The 21792-nt window shown below is 53.9% G+C and overlaps 2 protein-coding genes across 4 annotated transcripts; one reads left to right on the top strand and one right to left on the bottom strand.

The window, feature by feature from the left end:
* Positions 1-7197: 7197 nt before the first annotated feature.
* Positions 7198-15596, bottom strand: PROM2 (prominin 2). Its single transcript, XM_010563029.1, has 25 exons — positions 15519-15596; positions 15332-15460; positions 13213-13462; positions 12936-12985; positions 12610-12812; positions 12371-12491; positions 12109-12172; positions 11934-12023; positions 11628-11827; positions 11476-11550; positions 11326-11389; positions 11050-11209; positions 10772-10924; positions 10285-10408; positions 9670-9761; positions 9500-9584; positions 9230-9376; positions 9040-9111; positions 8872-8964; positions 8707-8760; positions 8216-8296; positions 7935-8003; positions 7690-7779; positions 7375-7481; positions 7198-7261 (listed from the first exon to the last, which is right to left on the bottom strand). The coding sequence occupies exons 1-25, from the start codon at positions 15594-15596 to the stop codon at positions 7198-7200; spliced, it is 2715 nt and encodes a 904-aa protein (XP_010561331.1).
* On the top strand, positions 15555-21527 carry DUSP11 (dual specificity phosphatase 11 (RNA/RNP complex 1-interacting)). 3 transcript variants are annotated; one of them, XM_010562864.1, is made up of 10 exons: positions 15555-15638; positions 15982-16057; positions 17556-17687; positions 17897-18020; positions 18567-18627; positions 18959-19005; positions 19487-19562; positions 19855-19983; positions 20400-20444; positions 20847-21527. In XM_010562864.1, exons 1-10 carry the CDS (start codon positions 15604-15606, stop codon positions 21109-21111), a joined length of 990 nt encoding a protein of 329 aa, XP_010561166.1. In that variant the 5' UTR covers positions 15555-15603; the 3' UTR covers positions 21112-21527. The 3 variants fall into 3 exon arrangements, with proteins under 3 accessions (XP_010561166.1, XP_010561164.1, XP_010561165.1); XM_010562862.1 differs by having other exon boundaries at positions 17556-17774; XM_010562863.1 differs by lacking the exon at positions 20400-20444 and having other exon boundaries at positions 17556-17774.
* The last annotated feature ends 265 nt before the right edge of the window (positions 21528-21792 follow it).

Genomic DNA, 21792 nt, shown 5'->3' with positions numbered 1-21792 from the left:
CTGCTGGTGGGAGGCTCCAGTGAGAGACTATTGAAAGGTGGTTTTGGGGGGGGGGGAAGCAGCAAATAAGGCAAGTTTTTTTCTTGCTGTGTTTCAAAGACAAAGCTAGATCCTTGAGGAAGCAGATTAGCCAAAGTAATTTAATATGTATTTCTCTTCTGCACGAAGCAGCAACTGAAATATAAAATATCAGAGGTGGTACACACCCTCCTTCTCTTTACTCTTAGACAACTGTCTTAAAAAAGGCTGTAAATGTTCATCCAGCTGATACAATCTGATTAGGAGTGTAATAACCTTTGCTCATGTGCTACCTGCTATTCCAGGCAGGGACACACGTAAGCTTCTTACGGATGGGAGAGACCCGGACCCTCCCTGGCCGCAGGCTGATGCCTTCCCAATGAGGCACTGCTTCTTTAGAAGATAACCTGCATGGGACACAGCTCCCAAAAATGTGCCTTCGACCCCTCCCATGGTTGGTGGCATCACCCAGGTGTGCTAGAAGGTAAAATAATAACCTTTATTAAAAATAAAACCAAATGCCTTTTTTGGACATACTTTTTTTATCCTGGAATAAGCACTGATAGAAGTGCTTTGAAGGGGAGAAAAAAAATAAATCAAGTTTGGGTATATGAGCCTCCCTGCTGCCAGCTGGATTAATTTATGGGAAATGGGAGAAGTAAGTCACTCTTGTTCAAGGAAGATATTTGATGTCCAATTTGGTTTCAGCCCAGCATTTGGTTTAAAAATAACTTGCCCCTGTGCCTTGGGAGCAGCCGCTGTGGGACATGAGGGTTTGTGCCTCTGGGCTGAACAATTCCCTGCTGTGTCCAAGAGAATGAGCAAGGGGAAGAGCTGTAACCCTTTGCAGAAAGGGCTCGTTATGTCCTTTGATATCAATAAATCTCTTGTTTTTCAGACAGACGAGGACAGCCTGGCATTTGTGCTCTTTTAAAACACGATGCCCCTCCGTAAAGCTGCAGGAACAAATACCTTCCCAGCAATACGCTAATCCAGCTTCCTGTAAACTTCCCCAAGCGGTGCAGTACCCACCAGCTGGCTCCTTCACAGGAAAAGCTGAATATCTGTATTTTTTTTTCCTCGCAGCAGGGCTCGTAATATATGACTCACCGGGAGGCTTTCCTTTGCCTCTCTCTCATTTATTTTTAACTTGCAATCCCCTCAGAAGACTTTCCGAGATCAGAGTACCGGCGTAAGCACGTTGCATGACATAACGTGGCTGTGCTGAGGTCACCTTCTTAAAAATAAACCAGGGCACACCCGGGATGGGCAAAGGTGCTCCCATTTTCATCGTTTTTACATCAATCATCCATGCCAGCCTCGGATCCCACTTTGGAGAATTGCTCCTACGTCAGAATGCGTCAGCTGCGTGCCGAGAGCTTGTAGGACCGTGCCAAAATCCTGGCTGATGTATTTAAATGTTGTATTCCCCAAGTGGATCTGCGGGCAGGAGCTGCTGCTTTTGGAGATGTGATGGGTGGAGGGGTAACACTGCAGGCCTTGGGGCTCCCTGAGGACTCCTGGCTGGGTAGTGTTGGGAAAGGGGCAGAAGAAATCAGTTTTCCCAGTGGGAAAAGGGGCTGCGGGGTGAGATGGGGAAAGCTGAACCCCAGGAAGTACAGCCAATTATTTGGTTTTTAATTAAAATAAAAGTCAAGCAATAGACTGAAATAAGGACCAGGTTGGAGATGGAGAAATATTCTTTTTTTCACCCAGGTATATATTTTTCTTATATATATGTAATTTTGGTCCAGGTCTTCACCTTGTTTATTCACGTAAGAATGAATCGAGCTTTTGCACCCCATGACCTGGTTTCTAACTCACATGCTCCACAAGGATGAGATGATTAAACCCAACTCATCACAAAATGGTCATGCAAATCCTCTTAGCTGAGCCGGTGAGTATGTTTCCATCCCGATTTTATCCCTCTCCCTCCACATAAAGGGTTCCCAGGGCCGGGGCTGGCTTTATGTGGTTTCATCCCCTTTTTCTCTGGGCGTAAATGAGAATAAGCAAAGATGAAATGGGCTTGGGAAATGTGTGCCCATAGGGGAAATCAGGTCGGATTTTTAGCCATTAGGGTTTTTAATCTATTGAAACAGTTTCCCACGTGATGTGCACCCTACCATCCATTTTGGAGCATCTTCCAGCTGGGATGTCAACCCAAGACCACGTGTGGCTTAGTCCAGAGCTTTTCTTTCCCCTAAACCAACAAATTAAAGGCTCTTTATGAAGTTTGTGCTGAGGATCAGGCTGACGTTGTATACAAAAGAGACATTATAGACCAAATATTTAGGCATTATATGCCAAATCTGCTCCATACGTTTCATTCTCTGCCCTTTTATCTTGGAAGGGGAGCTGTTGATGGGAGAAAGCTTTACCATTGCCTGCATGGGAGCAAGAACGAGCCAATAATCACTGTCTGGTGTGAGGAGAAGCCCTGGGAGAGACAAGGCTGCTCTGAAGATGCTCAAGGTGCTCGTGCAGAGTTGTCATGGGCACGATGCTCTCCGTAGTCATCTCCATGGCTACCTCGGCACTGAGCAGAGGGGATGCAAGCGGTGTAAGGAATGGTGTTGTTAGCTTAAATGCTGCACGCTCTCTCTCAGCTGGTGTAAATAAGTAATGCTTGGGATCATCCAAGAGGTTTATCTTCAGGGATGATGGCTGGTTTTTAGCCGGAGCTTGAAGGCAGCTGAGACTGCAAATGTGTTTATTTATGAAAAACAGATTTGTAGCATCTCCCCTAAGGTATTTCTACAGTGGATGCACTGGAGTACAAGTGCATGATGTACTCAGATGAGGCTCAGGTTTTTTTACTTGCCCTTAGCCAATGAGATTGAAAAACCCAGATAATATTCCTGCTTCTGACCCAAGATTATGCTATCGGAATGGCTACCTTAAGAAAAGAAGGCTGTGTATAAATAAGGAAGTTGATTTTTCAGTGGGGTGTGGAGAAGGAAGCATTTTGAAATAAGGTTTTTTTCCCCTCAGCTAGCAATTTTTTTGTAAACAACAGCAAAGATTATGCACAATAGGACCATCTGGACCTGAGGTGTGCTAGCTTTAGGGACTGAGCAGAGATGCCAGAGCCGACAACTCCCCTAAAGGATTTCTCCTTAATTTTATCTCCTTAACTTTTCCAAAACAACTCCCAATGCAGTGCAAACACTGTGGCTTGCAGCCTGCATAGAGAAAGCTGGGACAATAAAAGTAATGGTAAATCTGTGCAGAGGGCTTGAATTACAAGGGAAGAAGCCCACAGGCTTTTCAGGGTTCGGGGGTGCTGCAATCTCTGTGGTACCAAGAGCAAAAAAACCAGAGGTGTCAAGTACAGGCTGCAAAGCATTTTATCTATCAATGCTTCGAGGGGATGGAGGTTAATAATTCATAAGACGATGAACATAAAACCTTGCTATGAGCCCACGTGCGGGACCAGCACCAGACGACAAACCCCAGCTTGGGCAATGGCGTTTTGCTCCAGTGACAGGCAAAGAGATTTTTTTTTTTTGTCTCTACAATTATCCCTAAAGCTGCGGCTCATTAAACTATACAACCCTAACGTGCCCTTTGCCCAGACGCTCCAGTGACCTTGGCCCCGGGCTTGTTTTTCAGTGCATTTCTCAGCAAGTCCAGCAAGGCTCTAGGGACGGAATAATGATCAAAATACAGAAACCAGAGGAAATCAGTTTTGCATTTGCAGCGGCACATCAGGACACGCTGTTTATCCTGAGCCAGAGTGGACCAGGCAAATCTTTCACACTGGGCTCAGTGCAAGGAGGCTTCCTGCAAGCAAAGCCCCATCCACAGCCATTAAATAGCAAATAATAATGAGCACTAATAATACAACGCATTTTATTTTTCCCAGGGTGTTTTATTGTCCATATTCTGGCCTGAAACATCTGTCCCGTCCAAAATATTTTTGTGGTATCAATAATCCAAGGAGCTTGTCATGTTAAAAATAAAGGAAGCTGGAGCAAAGCCTCTGGGACTTGATTTCTCACAAAGTGTAGCCTGTTTGGGAGCTTGGGTTATTCTGCTAAGGATTCATTAGGTAATCTGTTGCTCAAAAAAAAAGGAAAGTTTGACAAAATTACATCGACTCCTTGGCTGAGATGAAATGAAATAAAGCTGAGAACTGGTGTCTTACTGCTCCCTCACTAATCATTGGAGCTCTCCTGCACAAATAGCTTTAAAATGAACGTTTTGGGGACTGGGATGGGAATGAAGTTTTGAACTGCTCTTCACAGCAGCTGTTTTGTATTTAAGCTTTCTGAGTTGTTTTCAGAGAATGATGAGAAAAGCAGATGGAGGAGATTGCAGATCCTTTTTCTGGAGAAAAAAGGGGGTTGGCATCCCTTGAAAAATGGGGAGAGAAAAAAAGAAAGGAAATGAAATAACAATAGTAAACCTGGATACTATTTTAATTCCAGAAACAGGCTGATTCTGGCAGAATTGGCTGCTAATACTTTTCCTGCATTTCTCCTTAGTTCTGCTAATAGAGAAGAACAACTTATGTCTTGAAATAGGTATTGGTGGGGAACTGCACCTGGGCTCAGCAGAGCTCCTGGCTCTCCACCACAGACCCAACCCAGCAAGGGAGAGCTGACAATTCCACTGCCCTCCAGCCCTTTGAATTATTGATCTTGTATGTATTAATTATAGACACTTCTCGAGGTCAGTAGGTAGAGCATGAGGAAGGTGTGCCGGGTCAGGTGTCACAGGAGTTGAATTTCAAGAGAGGAGGATTTAAGAAGGGAAGTGGTTTAATCAACACCAGTTTAGGTAAGTCCTTATAAGCGCACAGAACACGGATCCCAGACAAACTGATACACCCACTTCTTGTAAAAAAAACCAAAACCACATCCAGGAGCTGGAAATGAGCTAATTTCAGTCTTTAATTTACCAATACAAGTAATCAAGCAGAGGGAAGGTGTGTCAGCCTATGAGAGGGGGTCCCTTTGGGGAGGGATTGGAGATAATCATAAACCATGACCTTGCTTTGGGTGAGGAATCATTATCCAGCTTGTCCTCATTTTTGGTTTGGTTTTTTTTTTTCCTAAAAACTAAAGTGCCCTTCAATTGGTTTAGGACAATTTTCAGGATTATTTGTTGGTGGTTTATTACTAACTCAGAGATGCAACTGCTCACATTTTTAATCCATCTACCTCCCAGGCAGGGAACAGAGATATTGCAGTGGTGACCATGTACGTGTATAAAACACGTCTATTTGGGGGTGAATTCCTCTGTTATTCATTACTTACCTCTGTGCTTAGCTGCTATTTATTGTGACCCAGCTACAAGAAATAACTTTAGGAAGAAGAGCCAGCTGAATCCAGCTTGTTTGTTTGCAAACCTGTATAATTTTTCAATCAATGGATCAGCTAAACAAATATTACTGCATTTATATCACTTACTGTTTAAGTAGATAATCCCTTTGCTCTTCTGCACTACATAGCGGGTATTATTTCATTTAAAATGTAGTACTACTGTTGAGAGTGTGCTATAAAAATGAGGCAGACCTTTCCCTTGTAATTATCTCAGAATTTCATGACTATAAGCCTTCAAAATATACCCAGCTGGGAGCAGAAGAGTCATGGATGTATTTTCTGATTGACTCCCAGGTACCAACCTCGCTTCTGCACACCCCTGTCTTTCCCCACCACCAACCTTTCTCTGACCACAAACCACTCCATTTTAAAGCTGATTTTTGCAGATGACACCACTGGAGCGTTTCCAGATGGGCTGAGGATAACCCTGGGCATGGGGGTTCCTGCAGAAATCCTCCTTTGGGCTTCAGCTCCCCAAATCTCTTTTGCAAAAAGCCTTTGCAATGCTGACCTCTGCAGGCAAAGACTGCATAAAACCAGCTGTCTCTAGGCAGCAATAACTTAAATAATGCATTAAGCAGGTGTCTTACACATTATTGCTGGCTGTGGGTAGCAATAGCCTTTTAATAATGCATAAAAATGAGGCATTTCTCTGTCGGTTAGCAAACAGAGAGTATTTCAGTGAGGGAAATACTGGGAAATCCTCATTCGCTTGGAAAGGGCTGATCTGCTAACTCCTATAGAGATTTTATAAATGATTTGCTGGTTGGACAAAGCGCTTTGAAATCAGGGAATGAAGGATATGAATGAAAAGCAAGCATTTCACACCGTAAAGCCATCGATGCTATAAACTGGGAGCCAAGGGTCCTGAGTGGGCTTCCTTGGGGGGGAGCCAGAAACTACCTGCAGCTTTGCCCCCAAGATACCCACCCCCTCTAATTAAGCTCTAATTAGCAGCACCCTGAGGGCCAGGGGGGGATGTCCCCAGGCCCTGCGGTGGGAGCGGGGTTATGTGTGCTGGGTCTCGGGGGGGGCTGGAAATGGGTGTCCTGTGGCCCTGGACCCCCGTAGCCAGACCCAGGCCCAGCCGCCTCCTCGGGGCCTGGCCTCAGAGCTCCCCCAGGCCCTGGGGCTCCCCCCGCCATGGCTTCCCCTCAGCCCCAGCAGCCATGGAGCCCTCCCAGCCCCGGCGAAGCCCCTCAGCCATCACCCCGGGGTCTTCCCCTCTGCCTCCTCAGCCACCCCCCCCACCCGAGACCCCTCGGCCAGTGACCTTGTCCCCGGCCTGGTCTGGCCATGAGGATGGGTCGGGCCAGGTCTGCTCCCCCCCAGCCCAGGGTCTGAACGGGTTCCCTGTGGAAAAATGGGGGAGATGGTGGGCGTGAAACAAAGCAGGCGACGGTGGGTTCGGCTGGGAAGGACTTTAATGTGCCCGCTGCCCGGAGGTCCCAGGTGTGGGGAAGCATCATGGGGCAGCAGGCGGGCGTTCTTCCCTGCGGGGGGGGGGGGTCTGCGAGGGGTATGCCGGCGGTTAGCGAGAGCTGCATGGAGCCTTCTCCCGTGCCCTGGGTCAGCCGGGCTGTGGGAGCGTCCCTGACGGGTGCTCAGACCCCGAAGATGGCTGAGGAAGAGACGCCGGAGGGACCCAGAGCCGCACAGAGCGCGTAGACGAGCGCCCTGCACCTGGGAAGGAAGCTCAGACCCTGAAGGACACCGAGGAAGAGACATCGGAGGGACCCGGAGCCCTGTCGGACGTCGGAGGGACCCGGAGCTCTGCAGCGCTTGGGCATGAGTTTGATGGGAGCTCCTGGGGCGTGGGGTACGCCACTGCACCCGGCAGACCCCTGTCCTAGAGCTTGAGTGCCGTGACACGGGGGATGTGGAAGGGACAGGTCTCCTCTGAACCTGTAGAGCTGCAGGAGGAGAAGGAGACAATATCAGGAGGTCAAGGAGCAGCCCACATCTCCGCTCCCCGAGTCCTCCCGCCCCAGGCAGCCCGCTGGCCCGTGCCATGCCTGCCACTTACATGAGCCGGTTGCGGATGGGGCGAAAGTGTTTGGTGAGCCTGACGGCGAAGATGATGTTGGGGATGAGGAAGAAGGTGCAGCATCCCAGGCTGAACCAGAAAGCGTTCTGCAAGGAGAGAGCACGGGGGTCCCTACTGAGCTGCATGAGGCAGCCCCCAGGCTCTAGAAGGGTTTGGGGAGCCTTGCGGTGGCTGGTTCTGGTGGTGGTGGGGTGTTAGGGCTGCTGTCGGCCCCGGCTGCCCCAAACTCGTGCTCATTAGCACCATGCAGGTCCCCACCAGACCTCTGTGGAGGGACGGGGATGGGATCCTTACCCAGGGGTCAGCAATGCGGTCACACAGGATCACCCGCCCGTTGTCCAGGGCCGTGGCAAGTGGCTGGCATGAAGCCACATCCTCCCTCAGCTGGAACAAGAAGCGGAGACAGGGTGTAAATCCGCTCCTGGCTCAGGGGGATGCATTTTGCTACCTCCTGCCTTGGCTCGGCGAGGGGCTTGCATGCAGCATCTGTTGGGGCTCCTGGCCCCAAAGAACCCCCTGCAGCAAAGGCGAGCACCTACCGTCTGCCCGACCCAGTTCAGGTACTGTGCGAAGTACCGCAGCTCCTTTCTCGTGAAGCAGCCAATCTCCTGGGCAGAGAAAGGTAGCATGTAGGGCAGGCGCCGTGCTTCCCAGCCCAGCTCCAGCCCCACTCCAACCAGCTCTGGGCTAATGTCAGGCTTGAAAATGAGGGCTGGAGGCTTCAGGTGCCCTTTCCGCTCTGCAGCACCCCATTCGCACTCTTTCTTTCTGGCTGTGGGGAATTTTGTACCCCCCAAGGGCTAATCCAGTCCCAGTTTACCTGCCGGAGGATCTGCTGGGCTTGCACAGGCAGCCGGGCTTCCACTGAGGCTATGGTGGCCAGTGTCGTCTTCACCCGCTCCTGGGGAACCACGGGAAGGGCAGAGCATCCTTAGAGCACCAAGCAGCAGGACAGGTGCCCTAAGGACATTGGGAGCAGGGCGTGCAGTGGCACGCACATGCCGAGCTTCTAATTGGGTCTGATTGCTGGAGAGCAGGGAAAAGGGCACCAGCCCTGAGCAGAGAAACCTCCTTGTAGGGAGCAGGTGAGATTAAACAACATGGGACAGGTCTGCCGGGGATGCTGAAATGCTGTGAGCGCTGCAGGGAGATTTCTGATTTGCAGCAGCAAATCTAAAGGAGACCAATCCTCCCTGAGTGGCATTTTTCCTGGCTCTCCCATCACCCTGTAAATGGCTTTTTGGGGCACTGACAGGCAGGACCCATAGGGCACCACATATTTTTCGGAGCTGGAAGAAACCACGCAATTACCTGGAGGTGTGGTGCCAAGCGGGAGAGGAAGTGGACGCTTTCCCCCAGCTTTGCCTGCAGGACAGGGAGGTGAGAAGGGTGCAAAAGGCCCATCACCCCTTTTACGGGGACATCACCGGGAAAACGCCGGCAGCACCGCGAGCCACCAGCCCGGCATGGACTCACCACCAAAGCCTCCTGCGATTGTACTGTGGAGTTTTGCATCTGCCACAGGGCCCGGGCCTCGGTGGCCAGCCGCCCCGCCACCGTGCCATTCCTCTGCAGGGGGACAGCAGGGTGAGGATGTCCCCATGGGCACGCAGGCAGCCCCTACCGCCCGCCCCTGCTGCTCACCTGCATTTTCTGCAGCCCCTCGAGGCTCCTTGCCAAGCCAGGGAGGCTGGTCTGCACCACGGGGTTTTTCATCTGGGGGAAGGTGGAGTTGGCAGCTGCCCAAAATCCAACCCTGGAAGCCAGTTCTGGAGTGGCTGGGCCACATCCTGCCTGCTGCAGCAGGTCCAGCTCCCCGTGAGCATTCCCTCACCTCCTCTTGGAAGCGCCCATAGTCCACTTCATCCATGCCGCTGCGGGCAAAGGTCTCCAGGTCCTGCCTGCCCTCGCTGCGGAGGAGCCGCACATCGCCCAAGCGTGCCGTGAAGTCGCCCAGGCGTTTTTGGAAATCGGCTGTGTACTGCAGGGGCGAGACGTGGGGGATGCTGCAGGGTTGGGCCAGGCACCTCCATCCCAGTAACCCCACTAAAGCTTGTGCATCCCCATGCTGTTACCAGAAGCTCTGGCTGGAGCCAGCCCTCACCTTGGGGGTTTTTAGATGCTCATCCAGGTCGTAGGACCTGTCGAGCTGCAGCACCTCCCACAGCCCCGCGCCGCTCTTGCACTCCCTGCAAGGTAAAGGGACGTTGGCAGCGTGACCCCAAATTAGCCCTCTGATGTACAGGGGCAGAGGTGGGCTCCTGCAGCACCCACCGGTACGTGGCGCTGAGGTTGGAGTCCCTCCTGAGGTTGAGTTGACGGGTGAGGTTCATGGATGGAGGCAGGTTCCCGGGGGTGTCGATGAACTGGGCCAAATGGGAGGAAAAAGAGGGTCGGTGTCAGGCGCGGGCATTCCCAGCAATGATTTTGGGGGTCCTCTGCCCTCGCAGGTGTGTCCTGGGGTACCCTATACCAGCCAGAGTTAATCTTGCCTTTATTTGTACAATCCCCATTGCAGAGCCTCGCCAGGCGGCGTTCGGAGGGAAAGCGGTGGACAGCCCTGTGCAGAGACCAGCCTGTGTGTGCACAGCCATGGGACGAACCCTGATCCCAATCCCGATCCCTCTTTCAGCCCCATTGCAGCATGCACCCCAAGGATCCCCAAACGACCAGAGGACGGGGGTCGCATCGTCACCTCGCAACTTAACAGCACAAGGGCAATTCCCTGCTGCTGATGCAAATCCAAGGACCTAATCCTAAACTTAATCTTCTGGTTTAGGATGGGGCTTTTCTGGATGGGTTTAGGGGGAGGACACAGAGGGTTTGGAGGCATTTTGGTGCACGCAAGGAGAGATTTACGGGGCAATGGGTGGATGCGTGGCCGCCCACCTTATAAATCTCCTGGTTGACCCAGTTCCTGCAAACCAGCGTCTGGATGTTGCCCCCAACCAGGAAGGTGGCGAAAACCAGGAGGATGAGGAGCCAGGAGAACAGGAAAGCCAGGCCCACGCCGCTGAAAGAGGGAGAGGAGACGCCGGCGGCGGCTTTGCAGACCCGAGCGGGCAGAAAGGCTTGTGAGGACGTGCCCGGCCGGCTGCAGCCCTGCGGCTCCCTCCCGCGCCCGGGCACGCCAGCCTGCCTGGGAAGGGCCCGCGGGAGTGGGGTGTGCCGGGCAGCGGGGCCGGGGCGCGGGAGCTGCCGGCTCCCAGGGAGGAGCAGCTTCTCCCAAACCCGCCGGCGCAGGCGGTGGCTTCAAAAGCCTTTCCACTCGGCCGGCTGCGGGTCCCTCCCTTGGCTTTGCCCCTCTATTTTTCGGGGGGGGGGTGGGAGGGGTGAGATGGCAACAGCCCCCTCCAGTACCCAGAAAGTTGCTTACACCAGGAGAAACTTGGCGCCGGCTTCTCCTCGGCACTCGTAGTCGCTTGGGTCCTCCCGCTTGGAGAGCCCGTATGCCCCCAGGGCCATCCCTGTCACGTTGCAGGCCAGGATGAGGAGGATGATGGAGCACAGCACTGTGCCCGCGATCCACCTGGCGGAAAGAGCAGCAGGGCACAGCCTCGAGATATGGGGCTGATGCACCAGCTAGGGCTCGGGGGGGGCTCAGCACCCATCTCTGCTGTACCCCCTGCACCCCTTCATGCTCCCCAGTGTCACCTGTACCACTCGAAGCGCTCCACCTCCCGGAGGTACGGCTGGCTCCTGTCCTCTGCCTTCACCAGGGCTTCGCTGACGGGCCTCGTGTAGTCGGGGAGGGGGAAGGCATCGGCGATGGACTGCACCTTCTCTGTCATGCGGGCCATCTCGTCCCGCAGATCTGCGGGGCCAAGGCCATGCTGGAGCGGTGGATGGTCCCCACGGTCCACCCTATGTCCCCAAACTGGGATTTGCCCCACAGAGGGTGTCCCTGCTCAGCCTGGCCGTCCCACTCACCCTGGATGACTTGCGCCATCCTCTCCACGGCCAGCTCTGGGATGGAGTTGAAGGTGCCATTGCCCTGTGAGGAAAGAGGGGGTGCTGAGCGGCTCGGCCGGGGCTGCCCGTGAGTGCCGGACCCCCCTGCTTCATCCCGACCCCACCAACCTGGCGAATCATCTCCGCAAAGTCACTTCGGGGCAGACCAGCCAGCGCCTTCAAAACCTTCTCCACCGATGGCACCTTGGAGTAGAAGAAGTAACCCATGAGCCTCGGGGCTACCGGAGGGGTGATGGTGGGGGACCAGCACCCCGTCCCACCTTGCCGTAGTCGGCGCCCAGCTCCAGGCTCTGTGCCCTGCCCAGGACGCTGGCGCAGGAGGTGCAGCGCGGGTCGTCCAGCAACGCGACCACGCGCCGACGCCGTTCCCGCAGCGCCGGCTCCAGCTCAGCCCGCGCTGCTGCCAGCGCCCGCACTGTCTTGTCGAGAATCTGTAAATGGTGCAGCGAGGTCTGTAGGTCTTAAAGAGAAAGCCCAGGGCTAGTTCACGCTGCTCCGCTTGGCCGCCCCGGCTCTCCAGCGAGGCTTTGGCACTGGCCCCCAGGGAGAGCCGCGCTCGGCCGTACCTCCAGCCCTGTCCTGCAGGTCTGCCAGTGCTGCGTAGGTCATCGCCTTCAGCTGTGCATGGATGGAGAGCCCCACGCTCCGGCTGAGCCCTGCAAGGCATCGGGCACCCTGTCAGCATTTCATCCCGGTGGGAAGCTCAGGTGGGTGCCCACCAGTGCCCGGTGCGGCACTTACCACCCAGGTCGGAGATTATCTGCTGTCGAGGCACCTCGAACTGGTCTACCACCATCTGCACCCCCTGCCAGAAGAGAGGAGATGATTGGCCGGGGGTAGCAGCCGCCGGGAGGGGAGGAAGCCCCACATTGCCATTCAAAATACACTTTTAATGCGCATTTTAATGCACCACCTCCTCTCGCCTCCCAGACTACTCCATGAAGGAAACGCGGCCACCCCTGGGCTGCACGCCACGCCGGGGGGAAGCTGGTGGAGGACCCACCTGGGGGACGTTGGCGATGTGCTGCCGCAGGGTGCGCAGGGTGGTCGGCACGGCCCCCAGCCCCGGCTCCATCTGCCCCTTCACCCGCTGGCTGGTGACGAAGGCACAGATGACGCTGGTCCTGCCGGGGACGAGCAGGCGGTGATGGGGCAGCCCGGCAGAGCCTCCCGGACACATAGAACACGGTTCCCTGCCCCGGGGTGAGGGGGCCAGTTCACAGGGTGCTTTGGGGGACTCACAGGATGACGAGGGAGGTGAGGGACAGGCAGGCCAGCAGGCAGTGGCGACGGCAGCCCAGCGAGCGCCGGTGGGCACGCAGGCGGCCCCCGCACCGCCGGCGGCTCCGGCAGTAGCAGAAGCACATCCCGGCCACTGGCACAGCCACGGTGAAGAGCAGAGCCACCGCGGCGCAGATGACATAACCCAGCTCATACTGCACCACCTATGTGATGGGAGAGCCCGGTTGGCACCAATGCACCCAGCTTGGGGTTCCGCATGTGCCCAGGTGCCCCATCCCGGGTGGATGCCATCCCCGTGGGATTCCCCACCCCACGTCCTGGCTCACCTGCAATGTCTGCACCGAGCCGGGGTCGTTCAGGGCCGCCCTGAGCAGCTCTGCAAAAGAAACCGCGGTACCGGTAAAAGAGGTCCCACTTGATGCGTGCCCAGCCCTCCCCAGGCAGCGAGGCCGGGATGGAGTCAGCATCCCCCTCCGTGAAGTGGCTCAGACCCCCCGGAGCAGCTCTGGACACAGGGATTGCAGCCGGCTCCAGGTATTGCAAAACCCCGGTGGTCTTGGGACCCGTGGCACTGGGGTCCTGGCTCCCCAGCTTGGGGCTCACCTGTGGGCAGGGGGTTTTGCTGGATGAGGTCCAGGCAGCGCCGGACGAGGCCGTAGAAAGGATCAAGTGAGCTGGGTACCCGGTGCAGCGCCGGCACCCGAATCTCGGCATGCCTGTCGGTGAAGCGGAGGACACCGCCGGGGCTGGCAAGGTGGCACTGCTGGGTGCTGGCGGGACGCAGCAGCACCCAAGCCAGCAGCAACCCAGCTGCCCGCATGGCTTTGGTGGTGGGGAGAGAGCCGAGGGGGCTCTGTCAGCCGGTGAGCGGGCAGAGGGGCATGCCCGGCCCCAGATGGCTCTCTCCGACTCGGCTCGCTGCTCCGGGAAACCTGCCTGACGGGTCGGCTGCCGCGCAGAGCCCAGACGCTGCCGTGGCTTGTTCCCCCGACGGGCTCCCTGGGGCGGCTGGGCTTGGCGGGGCTGCGTGGAGGCGTCTCCCAAATCATCCCAGGCCTGTTTCGCAACCCCTGGCATCCCTGAGTCACCGCTGCGGGATCCCCACAGTCAAGGCCGTTCCCAAAACGGGTGGCAAAGCCCCTCCAGGATTTTGGGGAGAGGGCCAGGTGGCAATGAACCCCCTGTTCTTGGGCTGGAGGGTGCTCGTCCCCACCGCAGCCACCTTGGAAGGAGGGATCTGGGATTTGGACATCACTTGGGGAGTGGAAAAGCCCTTGCAGATGGATCCACGTCCACAGACAGGGTCCATGCAGAGCAGGATCACCCTTTGCAAAAGCATCCTGACACTCAGGGTAGCAATGGGCTGGGAAGAAGGGAAAACAGGGGGGACACATGGAGAGGCACAGCAAGCCCTGGCTAGCAATGTCCGCTTGTCAGCCAGGTGTGAGATAAGTTTTCTGTGCTCAGCCGGTCCCTGCCTCACACCCTGAGGCAGCCGCGGCTCCTTCCCAGAGCAGGATCCTGCTCGCCAGCATGGGCTGAGCACTAATTACAGGGTTGGCTGGAAACGAGGGAGGTTCAACCTGATTTCCCTGGTGCAGAGGGAGCAGCCCCCGTGTGCCCAGACAGCCGCGGGGCACCCTGAGAGGTGGGCCCCCTGCTCAGCCGGGCGAGTCAAGCCGGCCCTTCCCCACCACCAGCTGCTGACGCCTCTGTCCTCCTGGCGTTGATGCTAATCCATGTGGTTTTCCTCCCTCTGGAAAAGGGGCTTTTCTCCCAGCTGGAGATGCTAGCAGCATCTTTCCAGGCTGGGCACAGGGTGCTGCTCCCCACCACCCTCTTGGGAATGAGATGCCACGGACTGGAAAATCCTGCCCTGGCTTGGCTGAGTCCCCATCCTGGGACAAAACTCCCAGGGCCAGGAAAGCGTGGAGGTTGAAAAGCGATTACATGCACAGTACATACATATATATATATATATATGAATAAGTGTCTGCATATGGCAAAGGAGCCCTGGCCACTCACGCTGCTACTGGGGCGGTTATGGTGATGCCGGTGATGATATCCCATCCCCACGACGATATCCCATCCCCACGATGATTTCCCATCCCTACGATGGTTCCCGCTGCCAACAATTTCCCATCCCAACAATGATATTTTTGGGGGGAGGTGATTTTCGTGTCCGAGGGGAAGGGATGGGGCTGGCACCAGTGACCCTGCGATGCCGACACGTGTGTGCTGCCCCGTCTTGCCTCAGAGACTGGGATGGAAGGGTCTGGGGTATTTTTGAGTTGTTTTTGTGCTCCCCCTTTCTGTTCCAAGGGGCAACTGCTGCTCCCAGCTATGGGGAACCGTACCTGTACTGTGTGGCCATGATGGGCAGCCCGTGGGGTGAGCCTTTGTGGGGGTCCGCAGGTGGTACTTGTGGGGGTTGCTCCTAGTGGGATGGGCAATGCTGGTACTGGGAGTACCAGTACGAGCGTAGGGTGGGGATGCTGGTACCAAGGCAGGGATGCTGGTACCAGTGCTGGCACAGGGTGGGGATGCCAGTCCTGGGGCTGTGATGTTGGTGCTGGGGTGAACCAGGGTGCTGGTGCTGGTACTGGGACAGTGATGCTGGTACCAGCACAGTGATGCTGGTACTGGGGCGGTGATGGCGGTACTGGGGCGGCGATGGCCGTACTGGTCGGTGATGGCCGTACTGGGGCGGTGATGGCCGTACTGGGGCGGTACTGGGGCGGTGATGGCCGTACTGGTCGGTGATGGCGGTGCCGGTTCCGGGGCCGTTGTACCCACTTCTAACCGCTAGGGGGCGCAACAGCCTCAGGCGCTGCCGGGCGGTGGGCGTTGCCTCTCATCGGAGGGGGCGTGGTCTGTTCACTGGGGGCGGGGCCTCAGTGCTGTTTCGCCGGCGTGGACGGCGGCCGCGCGGGGTCAAGGTGGCGGAAGCGGAAGTGGCGTTTGACGGGCGGGGGGACCGGCGCCATCGCCATCATGGTGGGCAGAGGGGCCTGCCGCGTACCGGACCGGTGAGTGCGTCTCCCCTGTCTTGTCCTCACGCAGCTCCGCGGCTTTCTCCAGGCCCAGGGGCCTCCCGGGAGCTGCCCCGGCTCTCTGCGGCGGCGTGGGGCCCGGTGCTGCCGGCAGCCGCGGGGCCCGGCCGGGCCCTGACAGCAGCGGCGCTCCGTGGCTCATTACATTGAACGTATGGCAGCCCTCGGGCAGCGGGAAGCCGTAGCTTAAAGCTTGGGGGACTTCGGGGGGGGGGGGTGAGGGTCCCCGGGCCTGGGGGTTTTGAGGGTCCCCGGGCGGGGGGGCGGCGGGGCCGGTGCCCGGTTCAGCCGTTTAACGTCTCCGTGTTGCGGGTTTTAGGTGGACTGACTATCTCCCGCTGGGCAGGAGGATGCCGGGCACCCGCTTCATTGCCTTCAAGGTCCCCCTGAAGCAGGTAAGCACTTGCTGATGCCTTGGGACTGTTTGAGGTGGAAAGGGGCCACGGGAAAGTACCACTTTGTGGTATCAATGAGCGAATTCCTTCCAAAAAACGAGAAGGAGTGTCACTAGATCATTTTGTTGTTTATTTTTGGTAACTGGATCATAACCTGCGGGAAAGAGGAGCACAGCACGGTAGCTGCTGTTTGAGCAGACGGAGTGTGTGACAGGATGGCGGTGGCATTCATGCTGTGGGGGTGACCAGGAATGGCTTCTGGGGGTCTCTGGCAGCTTTCTGGGTGCCAGCAGCACCGCCCAGGCAGCCCAGATACAAGGAGGTCTGTGCAGGTCGGCTCTGTTAGGGCAGGAGGGATGCTGCAGGCAGCCCCTGCTGGCACTGCCAGGTGCCCAGGGGCTGTGCAGCCCAACAAATGCAGTGCCAGAGCTGAGTTTTGGGAGCGGAGGCTGTGAGGGGTCAGTGTGGCAGCACCGCTGCCCACCCGGCTGTGCCTGGAGGTCCCTGCCACTGCGTGCTGGTGTTGTCCCACAAACGGGGTTAGTTTACCCAATGTGCAAACCAATAACACATAGAGTCAAGGTATTTTCAGACTAATTTCATTGATGTGCATGAATGGGTCCCTGTCTCAAGACAGCACACCTTTGTCTTAATCCTCGCATTTATATACTTAATTAATACATATTCATTGTTACTTTCCTTAATGATTGGTTCTTTCTTCTTCGCCCCTCATGTAAATTAGTGCACAGACTCAGTCTTCTTCCTTCATTGTCTTCTTTTGAGTAGGTGGTCAATGAGTCGGTGACCACAATCTCCCCCTGTAGGAATTACCTTTTACCTACTTCCCTAATCTTGGCAGTTCCAAGCAGTTCTTCAAGGTTTATTGATCAGACCACAATCCATTACCTTTTCTGACATAAACATAAAGCCCCATTGTCTAGTAGTTAGTTCCTAAACCCTAAATCATGTCTAGTTATTGTTTCCCTATTTTAAATATTAACTGATGGGGGCTCTACACAGGACTTTAGCAGCTCCCTGGTTATTTCAATCATATTATACATATTAATTGATAACACTGGGGCGAGCTCTGCTCCAGAGTGGTTTGAGTGCAGCAGTTATGCCTAAAACAAACACTGTGGGTCATGTCCGTGGGGGTTGCGGAGGTTGTGATGGGGAGCAGTGCTGTTTGCTCACCTCTGTTAGAGCTGCAAGCCTATTTTATAGCACATTTGTCATGCTGCAGTGTTTTGCCACAGTATGAAACCTTCAGTCAGTCCTGGAAAGCCTCAGGTGAACAGTCCCAAAGCAGTGAGGGCCTGAGCACATCCTGGTTTGGCTCAGTGTAACTTGTGCGTCAGTCTCCATGTGCCTTTGCTCCTTGCCTGCGTCTTTCTCTTTGAAGGGATGATCTTTGGGAGGTTCTGGAGCATGAACCTCTTCCCACCAGTCGCAATGCACCTGCATTTAATGTCTGCTCTTAAACGTTATATCCCCTCAGAGCTTTGATCAGAACCTTCATCCAGAGGAGAGATTTTCCCCTCGTGACCTCATTAAGAAAATCAAAGAGCAGAAGGAAGAGCTGGGCTTGATCATCGACCTGACGTACACAACTCGCTACTACGGGCCAGAGGTCAGTCTTGGTCTTACTGTCAGGGGAGTGAAGCTCTGTGTAAGCCCTGATATTGCTGATAAAGTGGAAGACGTTTCTTGCAAGAAGATAACTTTAAAGAGTGTGATGCCCTTGAATTCTCCGGCAGGGGATCTCTAATTGATAAGAAATCTCTAATTGCTAAGAATACTCGTGCTTTTTCTGGAAATTATTGACTGACTTTCTTGTAGGAGCTCCCAGCCACACTCTGCTACTCAAAGATCTTGACAATGGGACATGAAATACCAAACAGGCACACCATTTTTCAATTCAAATGCGTTGTAAAAAAGTTTTTGAGAGACAACAAAGACAATGGTAAGTGTGGATTTCCCTTACTTTGCTGTTGTTGGGAAGGGCACTGCAGACTTGGAGGCCAGGGATGTTTTAATGAACAGCATGAATTTTTTTTTGCTTCTCTTGGCATGTGAATGTCAGGGCAGTAAGGTTGGTTTGTTATGGTAAAGGAATTCATGCTGGCGCTCTGATAATTTGGCAGTGAGTCGAGTTTTAATTGAGTTTGAGACTCCATATCTAGACTGGCTGTAAATACTGATTGCTTTTTTGGTAGCGGTGTAAGCAGCAAGCTGTTAGTGCTTGGGAAATGTGAGATAGCTTTTTGTGGAGCTTTTAAATACATCCTCCCTGCAGTGAGCTGTGTGACCATGCAGATGAGTCACAGAATTAAATGAGTTAATGAGCTGAATTGGTGGCGCTAATTAGACATAAATATAGTGATGTTGCGTGATCGTTTCTGTTGATTTACACTGGTGTCGCTGTTGGAGGGTGAATGCAAATGGGCTTGTTCTGGTGGGATTTTGGAGAAAAAGCACTTAAATATAACCTGATTGTTGTGCGTTACAGATAAACTCATCGGAGTTCATTGCACGCATGGCTTGAACAGAACTGGCTACCTGGTTTGTAGGTGAGTTGTCCTTAGTCAAACTGAGTTAAGTGGTGGCATTGCCAGCTTCTTGTTGCTCTAGGAGGAAATAGTGTTGCACCAGTAAAACAAGAGTCAAGTGATCTGCGTAGTCCCAGACTTGCAAGGATTTAAAGCTTTTCAGCTTCGGGAAGGTGGTTGTTAGGGGGCACTTTTTATCCCTGATTTCAGCAGACCAAATGCTGATACTTCATTCTGGCATGTAAATAGAAGCTCTAAAAACTTCCCAGTTACTCCTTTTTGAATCATCGCTAACCTGACAATGTTTCCATAGTTAATTGTGTAATTAGAGCTTTCTTGCTGATCTGTTCAGGTACCTGATTGATGTTGAAGGAATGGACCCAAATACTGCAATAGAGTGTACGTATGTGTATGTTCTTGTTCGATGTGAAACGTTTATCATGGACTTGTGGTTTTAGATGGCCAAAAGGTTTGGGCTAGCTCCAGGGAGGTAACTGTGTTTTAGCTCTGTGTGTGTGTGTTTTCCTGTCGTGTAGAATGGGAGCTGGAGGAGGGGAGGTGTTGGGGGTTCTTTGAGGTAATTGGAAAGAAGAAATTAAGTTTATGGCCTGACTGTGGAGCTAACCAGAGTTGAGTGAACATGGTGGGGGACACTGAGCACAGGTTGGATCGAGCTGTGCCGCAGCTCTGCCTGCGTGTCTGCCTTGTGACAGGCTCTCGTGCAAAGAGTGGTATCCTGAGTGGAATCACCCTATGTGACCTGAGTGTTGGAAGTATTGGTTGAAGGGGTTAAAACCCTTCTAAAGGGTTTAAGTGCTCTGCCAGCCCCAAAGATGACTTGTACAGAGCGTCGTCGTAACTCAGACCCGTCTCTCTCCAGTGTTCAACAGAGCTCGAGGGCATCCTATAGAGAGAACCAACTATATCCAAGATCTTCGGAAAAGATCTGTAAAAAAGTAAGTCTTTTTGTGTCCATGAGCGACTGCATATGCCCAGGGAGAGCTGCTGTCAAGCAACAGATGTTAAATGTGACTAGCTCCTAGGAAGGGAGGTAGAACAGGTCAGTGGGTAAGGAGGAAGGTGGGCATTTGGAAGACCTGGGTTTAAAGATCTCCACAGGCCTGCTGCCCTTCCTTTTTTCAGGGAACAGTGATGCAAAGGTGTGGGTTTTTTAAGTGTAGAAGACTGTTGTGATTACTTGGTGAATGGTTTGTGGACACAGTCAAGACATACAGAATTCTTCTTAAGGAACTGCGGACTAAAGAATTTGGGTTCGGGCCCCTTCAAAGAAAAAGCCGGCGCTACACCAAACACTAAAAAGCAGATGGCCAAACATCATCCGCATCAGTCGAACCAATCCCCCTTAGCGGTACCCAGGTAGGTTTTTGCTTCTTGCCTCTGTGCATGCTGTTCAGCTGAACAGATGGAACAAAAAGAGCTGCTTTCTCACTTTTAAGAAACTTAAACTTGGATTTTTACAAGCCGCAACTCTCACAAGAGAGCGCCCATTGCCTTGCTATCTCTGCTGTGGGGGAAAAAAACCTCCCTGAAACTTGTCTAGAGCCTATGTTGAAGTGTTCCTTGTGTCTGCAGCAGCAAAGCTCTTTGCCTCTGAAGAACATACTTGTGCCTGTAGATGCAGAGTAACGTAACTGACAGCGTTGGCACTAGTTCCCAGTGGGGCTGAAAGGTTCTCAAGCTGTCTGAGAGGTTTCGGGGCCAAGAGGACTTTGGGTGCCGAGCGAGGCAGCTCTTCCCTGAGAGTGAAGCGGTAACTCTCTTTCTGTTTCTAGGCTCCTCCCGTCTCAGCAGGGATGGCAGGGGAACAGTGAATGCAGGTAAAGAGCTTCCTCTTGACCTGGGGCGCGCGTCCTGGGTGGGAGATGACCTCTGGCAGCTTCTAGCTGTGGGGGAGCTCCGAAACCGTCTTGGGAGCAGATGTGTGGTAGCCAGTGCCTGCTTCTCATGGAGCAGTGGGTCGTTCAGCCCCACTCTTCAGGGGCGTGCAAAATGTTTCCTGCTGAAAAGTTCCCTTACTGTAAGAAATCAGCATGTAGGAAATAAGCTGCTAGCTGGGTGTTCTTCCTGGGTGTCGCATTGTTCAGGCTGTAGCAGAAGGGCCCGGGTGAATGTGGAGGGACCGAGGGGATTCACAAACCGGCCCTTTCGGGTTCAGCGTACAGAGAGACTGAAGGGGGCCATGACTTCTCCTGGTACCGACTTCTGAATTTTTCTTCCAGAAACTCCAGCAGTGCCAAGAAGAACCGCAGGCGAGGCGCCAAGGCGCAGGCACAACACCAGGAGCTGGCACGCGAGCACGGAGCGACGGAGCAAAGGCAGCCACGCAGTTTGGCAGTGAGGAACTGTTGGGTTTCATTGCCCACTGAGGAGCGGCACAATGGACTGTCCTTTCCCGCCCAGAGCTCCCACCTTTGCCCATCCCAGGAAACGCGAGCAGCCAGGAGACGCAGGCGCCGACATAGGAAACCTGTTGTGACGGCATAGGGAACGTTGTACGCAACAGAAACCTGTCCAGGGCTGCGTCTTCACCCCGGAGGAGCTCTGAGATGTGTCTCACTGCTTGAACGAGCGGCTTTGCCGTAACTTCCACCGGCAGTTGGGAACTGCAAATGCAGATGTTCTTAATCTTAACACAGCTCTTTTTTTTAAAAATTTTTTCCTCCCCACCCTGTCCTGTCCTTGATACTTTTACAAACCTCACAGAAATTTTTTAATCTTATGTCATAGCGGAGTCATAGCTCCGCTCCTTGAGGGATGCGGAGAATAAATGTGGACCCAAACGCAGCTGGAATAATCCTAAAGAAACATCCTCTGGAGCGACCCTTTAACCTTCAACAAAAAGGGCTTTTCCTTGATTTCCTCAATACATAACAAGAAATAAGATTCGGCCTGAAACTAGGTGATTTTTTTTTTGGTTTTTTTTGCTTTTCACCTGCTTTTGCTAAAGTAAATTTCCGCAGTGCATAAACCTCGAGCCCTGGTTGTGGAGCAGTTCTTCCCCGCCCCCCCCCCTCCGGGATGGGCCTGACGAGCCCTGCAGGATGCGCTTCGGCTCTCACCCGGGCGGAGGGTTATTGGGCGGTGGCCTTCAGCCACGCGACCCGTCCGTTTTGGGGTGAGAACGGGTGTTTTCGGGGTGAGAAGAGAGCGGTGCAGCCGGGAAGG

The sequence above is a fragment of the Haliaeetus leucocephalus genome, unplaced genomic scaffold (genome assembly GCF_000737465.1).
Source record: "Haliaeetus leucocephalus isolate CR32 unplaced genomic scaffold, Haliaeetus_leucocephalus-4.0 Scaffold162, whole genome shotgun sequence".
Classification (NCBI taxonomy): domain Eukaryota; kingdom Metazoa; phylum Chordata; class Aves; order Accipitriformes; family Accipitridae; genus Haliaeetus; species Haliaeetus leucocephalus.
Note: the sequence above shows the minus strand (reverse complement) of the source record. Positions and strands in the feature narration are given on the sequence as shown.